Below are 6863 nucleotides of genomic sequence, written 5' to 3' on the forward strand. Positions count from 1 at the left end.
GTAGCGGGTGTGTGTGAAGTTATTCTGAATGACCCAATGTGCACCTTGAATATTATATACCCTTTTAGGGATAGATTTCAAATAGCTCTGATATAGCAGAAACCACTAAATTATGAAATTGCTAAATTGGGAATTGTATTTCAACCCAGAACAAGAAATGTGCTTGAACGGACACTAAATAACTCGCCCAGCTACAGCACTAGGGACAGATTTAGCGGGATATAAATTTGAGGCCTAGTATTTAGGCGCTGGGTGACAGGTATGGGTTTAGTGACAGAATTAGACTTGGAAATACACAGTAGCGGGTGTGTGTGAAGTTATTCTGAATGACCCAATGTGCACCTTGAATATTATATACCCTTTTAGGGATAGATTTCAAATAGCTCTGATATAGCAGAAACCACTAAATTATGAAATTGCTAAATTGGGAATTGTATTTCAACCCAGAACAAGAAATGTGCTTGAACGGACACTAAATAACTCGCCCAGCTACAGCACTAAGGACAGATTTAGCGGGATATAAATTTGAGGCCTAGTATTTAGGCGCTGGGTGACAGGTATGGGTTTAGTGCCAGAATTAGACTTGGAAATACACAGTAGCGGGTGTGTGTGAAGTTATTCTGAATGACCCAATGTGCACCTTGAATATTATATACCCTTTTAGGGATAGATTTCAAATAGCTCTGATATAGCAGAAACCACTAAATTATGAAATTGCTAAATTGGGAATTGTATTTCAACCCAGAACAAGAAATGTGCTTGAACGGACACTAAATAACTCGCCCAGCTACAGCACTAAGGACAGATTTAGCGGGATATAAATTTGAGGCCTAGTATTTAGGCGCTGGGTGACAGGTATGGGTTTAGTGCCAGAATTAGACTTGGAAATACACAGTAGCGGGTGTGTGTGAAGTTATTCTGAATGACCCAATGTGCACCTTGAATATTATATACCCTTTTAGGGATAGATTTCAAATAGCTCTGATATAGCAGAAACCACTAAATTATGAAATTGCTAAATTGGGAATTGTATTTCAACCCAGAACAAGAAATGTGCTTGAACGGACACTAAATAACTCGCCCAGCTACAGCACTAAGGACAGATTTAGCGGGATATAAATTTGAGGCCTAGTATTTAGGCGCTGGGTGACAGGTATGGGTTTAGTGCCAGAATTAGACTTGGAAATACACAGTAGCGGGTGTGTGTGAAGTTATTCTGAATGACCCAATGTTCACCTTGAATATTATATACCCTTTTAGGGATAGATTTCAAATAGCTCTGATATAGCAGAAACCACTAAATTATGAAATTGCTAAATTGGGAATTGTATTTCAACCCAGAACAAGAAATGTGCTTGAACGGACACTAAATAACTCGCCCAGCTACAGCACTAAGGACAGATTTAGCGGGATATAAATTTGAGGCCTAGTATTTAGGCGCTGGGTGACCGGTATGGATTTAGTGACAGAATTAGACTGGGATATGGCCAAAAAATAAACAGACTATTGCTGGTTAAATGCACTTGGTGTGACAGCTTCACCCTGATGTAGGCTTTAGCCAAAAAACAACCACACCATTGAGGGTTAAATGCACTTGGTGACAGGCGCAGCTTGCCCCTGATTTAGTATATGGCCAAAAAATGAACAGACTATTGCTGGTTAAATGCACTTGGTGTGACAGCTTCACCCTGATGTAGGCTTTAGCCAAAAAACAACCACACCATTGAGGGTTAAATGCACTTGGTGACAGGCGCAGCTTGCCCCTGATTTTGTATATGGCCAAAAAATGAACAGACTATTGCTGGTTAAATGCACTTGGTGTGACAGCTTCACCCTGATGTAGGCTTTAGCCAAAAAACAACCACACCATTGAGGGTTAAATGCACTTGGTCGCAGCTTGTGCTGGCGCACCACAAGACACAAAATGGCCGCCGATCACCCCAGAAAAATGTGACTGACAAACGGTCTGGGCAGCCTAAAAACAGTGAGCAATTGAGGATCAGCAGCTCAATGATCCACAGCTGCAGATCGTTCAGTTAATCAAGTCCTTTGGAGGAGTTAATCTGCCTAATCTCGCCCTACTGTCGCAGCCGCAACCTCTCCCTACGCTAATCAGAGCAGAGTGACGGGCGGCGCTATGTGACTCCAGCTTAAATAGAGGCTGGGTCACATGGTGCTCTGGCCAATCACAGCCATGCCAATAGTAGGCATGGCTGTGATGGCCTCTTGGGGCAAGTAGTATGACGCTTGTTGTTTGGCTGCTTTGCAGCCTTTCAAAAAGCGCCAAGAAAGCGTCACAAAAGCGCGAAGAAAGCGACGAACACCGAACCCGAACCCGGACTTTTACGAAAATGTCCGGGTTCGGGTCCGTGTCACGGACACCCCAAAATTCGGTACGAACCCGAACTATACAGTTCGAGTTCGCTCATCCCTAGTGTTGACTATGAAAAAGGAAAAAAAAAGCATCCGTTAATATCTCTTTATTTTCTTACATTTGTTTCAGGTATTTAGCTACCGGACAGTCATTGGCCAGTCTCCACTTTGCCTTTCTCATTGGGAAGTCCACAGCCAGCATGATCATCCGTGAAACCTGCGTGGCAATTTGGGACGTCCTTTATCCTGCTGTGATGGCCCAACCACAGAAGGAGGACTGGCTGCAAATTGCGGATCTGTTTTTCCAATCCTGCAATTTCCCAAACTGTGTCGGCGCAATAGACGGGAAGCATATCCGCGTTCAGAAGCCCATAAGGAGCGGGAGTCAATTTTTTAATTATAAAAAATATTTTTCTTTTGTTCTTTTTGCGGTGGCTGATGCAAACTATTGCTTCCGATACATTGATGTGGGGTCCTACGGCAGCAGCTCAGACTCCGCTGTTTTCGGGCATTCGGCCTTTGGGCAAATGCTCAATAATAATGAGCTGGACCTCCCGGGGAACACCACACTGCCTGGGACCACTTTTCCCGCTATGCCCTTCGTTTTTGTGGGGGACGAGGCCTTTGCGCTGGGGGAGCATCTGATGAGGCCGTACTCCAGCCGGGGACTCTCCATTGCCAGGCGTGTATTTAATTACCGGCTGACAAGGGCACGCAGGGTGGTGGAGTGCGCCTTTGGGATTTTAGCGAACAAATGGCGCTTTCTCCATTCGCCCATTTATTTAAAATTGGAGACCGCTATCTCGGCCGTGAAGGCAGCGTGTGCTCTGCACAATTTTGTACGTCTACGGGATGGGTTTAATTTCGAAGATTCCCTCAGCCATTCGTTGGAGAGTCGGAATCAGAGCGGTGGGCGTGGGACCCGGCACGGTGCAGCTGTCCGGGACCACTTCAACACATATTTTGTGAGCCCACATGGGGCGTTACCATGGCAGTTGGAAGCCATCTAAGTTTCTGTTCATTTATATTTTTTGTCAGAAAAGTGTGTTTACATATTATTTGATTTTCTAATTTGTTTGATTATGACTAGGGCTAAATGAAAAATTTGGAAACGATCTTTTGTGCATTTGTTTTTTATTTTTCCTATATAGTGCCCCTTGAGGATGCCCCTATAGTGGCCATCAATAGTCGCCCATTAACAAGGGTTTAGAAATATGGGCGAAATTATGTGTCCCATTTAAGTGGCCAATACTCGGCCAGTAGAATATAAGCCAAGGAGGGTGAAATAACGGATCCCATCAAGGTGCCCAATACTGGCACGTTACAAACCCAAACACCTAACATATGCCTTGCCACCCATAGCCCACAAACAGTCTCATTCTAAAAAATACACAATATCAATAACAACTTAGGATTCAAATCCCTCAAACCAAACTTAGGCCTACATTTCAAAATGCCACTACATTTGCGGATTGAAAGAGCGCAGTCTGGCACAAGATAGTGGAACCACTGCAAATTGATCATACTGGCCCATTGCATTGTACCAGAATGTGGGGGAGGGTGAACCAGGACAGTACTAAAAAATAAAGGGGCGAGGGGACACTATTACAACATGTAATGTGCACATTATTCTTTGTAAACTAAGGCCACTGAGTGCCCATATACAAGAACAGGGATGGTGATGCTGCGTCCCTCTAGCTGTTGCTAAAAAACCCAAGTCCATGCATGCCTGCACAGGCTCCAGCAAGTAAAATACAGGGCAGCATTTGTGGAGGTGGCGTTTGACAACAGCTGGAGGGCTGCAGGTAGAGCTGGCCAGGGCTATGACATATAGTTGGTACACCACTGCACACAAGGAGTTTACTTTCACTTTACAACACACATGGAAATACCTTTTCCCTGTTTCACTGTCTTGGTTAAACTGCTCCAATCTGGCCAGATGCTTTTGGCAATATCCTCCCAGGCCTGCTGCCTGCTCCTCCTATTTTTGTAGTTGCCATCCTGCGTATCATACAGGCAGCGTTTGGCTTGCACCAGCCTGATGAGGGTCTCTGTGTCACAGCCGGACTCCTCCATGCTGGCTTCTCTCCAAAACTGTGCTTTGCACCTGGTGTTGTGCCTTTTCCAGCATGTTGCAAAATCCAAGACGCGCGTTCGAACGCGCGTTTTATGTGTCAAAAACGCGCTAAAATCAAGCGTTGCGCGTTCCCATTGAAGTCTATGGGCCAAAACGCGCGACAAACGCCCAAAAAAAAGCTCAAGCACTTGTTTGAGCGTCGGGCGTTTTACAGCGCGTTTGAACGCGTTGTAAAACGCCCAGGTGTGAACCCTTCCCATAGGGAAGCATTGGATTTCATGTCTTGCACGTTTTACAGCGCGTTTGAACGCGCTGTAAAACGCTCAGGTGTGAACCCAGGGTAATAGTTGTAATTTTTTTTTCTCATCTGAAGTTCAGATTGGAAAAAAAATTCAACTATTAGAATGCTCTATATTTGTTTTTGTTTTTTTGAATATTAGCTATATTGCTGTATTCGCTATATTCGTTTTTTAGAATATTCATAATATTCTAAAACAAGAATATATAGCGAATATTAGAAAAAAACGAATATAGAGCAATTTAGCTAATATAGTGCTATAATCTTCTTTGTCTAATAGTTGTAATTTTTCTCATCTGAAGTTCAGATTGGAAAAAAATTGCAACTATAAAAAAAAAAGATTATAGCACTATATTAGCTAAATTGCTCTACATTATTTTTTTTTCTAATATTGGCTGTATTGCTATATATTCTTATTTTAGAATATTACGAATATTCAAAAAAACAAATATTTTAGATATAGTTCTATGACTCATTGGCCCACAAGCAAGAAGCAGGGAGGAATCATGGTTTTGCTCAGCAATTGAAAAATTCGAAAAAAAAAATCGCTGAATATAACGAATATTCGAAATATCGTGAATTCGAATATGACTACTGCCACTCATCACTTGTTGTAATGCCCTATTTGTGCCCCTTCACAGTAATAATCCCCATTGTGCCTCCTTTATAGTAATAATCTCCATTGTATCCCCTTCATAGTAATAATGCCCATTGTATCCCCTTCACAGTAATAATGCCCATTGTGCCCATTAATAGTAGTAATGCCCACTGTGCTAGTAATGCCCACTGTGCCCCCTTCACAGTAATAATGTCCTCTGTACCCCCTTCATTGTAGTAATGCCCACTGGCTCTGTGCCGCCTCCATAGTTGAAATGCCCATTGTGCCCCATTCACATTAGTAATGCCTTCTGTGCCTCCTCCATAGTAGTAATGCCTTTTGTGCCCCCTCCATAGTAGTAATGCCTTCTGCCCCATTCCTGAAGCTCACATACCTCTCCTGCAGGCATAGATCGCTCTGCAGCACTGTGTGGGCAGGGCTTATGCAGATTTCTGGGCTGCGGGCTCTGCCCACACCGGCTGACAGCGCGATCTGTGTCTGCAGGCTGAATGGTGGAGCGGGGAGAAGCCTTCCTGCTTTACCATTCAGAGCTCCGCCAGCCTGAAGGAGGGGAGGAGCGCGGGGAGCTGAGGGGTGAGTGACAGGACCGCAGCTCCCTGTATTGATGGAACTGCTCATTGCTTCTGGCACCCTCCTGAGAGATGGCACCCGGGCCAGATCGCCTCCCACGCCCACCCCTCAGTACACCACTGATGCTCCCTTCCTCTGCTGCTGTGTAAACCGGCTTGTAAGCCATAAGACTAGAAAGTGAGGGGGCGGGGCCATTCAGCCATGCCGGGCCCCCAAACTCACAGGCCCCATAGCGATCCGGGATGCCACTGGGCCCCATAGCGAGCGGTACGCCACTGATACATACACACATATATACTTCCTTCTTTTTATATATAGATTCCTACATTTACTTATTCCTACATCAGCTACAAATGTAATTCAATACCAATAAAATGAAAAACTTTCTTATTCCAGTGCCAGTGTGCCAATCAATATCATCCAGTCATACAGGGGAGCAATAGTCTTAATGATGACCATAATCATCTTTTGCTGGCTTTACTTCTTCCAAATCTTCCTTCAAAGTCTCCATGTCCTAGAAAAGTAGGCAAGATGCAGAGATAGGAGGAGCTGGATGTTCCTGATGACATATTCTCATCAATATTAGATGATGTGGAAAAGGAGGAAAAGCAGATGGCAGAAGAAGGGCTTCCACTAGTAGGGCAGGAGAGCTCTGGGGTTGGAGAAGTGGGAATGCCAGAGCTGATTAACATTCTGTCAAATAACTTGCAGGAGATTGCAAGAAAGAACAGCAATAATATGCATATTGTCCCTCCACCTAACCAGCCAGACACCATACCATCAACAGGCACTGTTTAAAGGTGCAGCATGGCCAATACCAATGAAGAAGGACTATACAGTGCAGTCTTTATTATTAACCACTTCCCGACCAGTGCCATAATAGTGCGGCACAGTGGGACGTGACTTGTCGCCCAGCGCCTTACTAT

The 6863-nt window shown here is 44.3% G+C and overlaps 1 protein-coding gene across 1 annotated transcript in view; it reads right to left on the bottom strand.

Annotated features, from left to right (window-relative positions):
• The window catches only part of LOC122935282, a 30969-nt gene extending 26376 nt beyond the window's left edge, over nucleotides 1-4593 (bottom strand). Inside the window, exon 1 of the mRNA XM_044291044.1 lies at nucleotides 4266-4593. Coding sequence (XP_044146979.1) covers nucleotides 4266-4449 — 184 coding nt within the window. The 5' untranslated portion in view covers nucleotides 4450-4593. The remainder of the gene's footprint in view (nucleotides 1-4265) is intronic.
• Between the last annotated feature and the right edge of the window lie 2270 nt (nucleotides 4594-6863).

This window comes from Bufo gargarizans, chromosome 4 (assembly GCF_014858855.1).
Source record: "Bufo gargarizans isolate SCDJY-AF-19 chromosome 4, ASM1485885v1, whole genome shotgun sequence".
Taxonomy (NCBI): domain Eukaryota; kingdom Metazoa; phylum Chordata; class Amphibia; order Anura; family Bufonidae; genus Bufo; species Bufo gargarizans.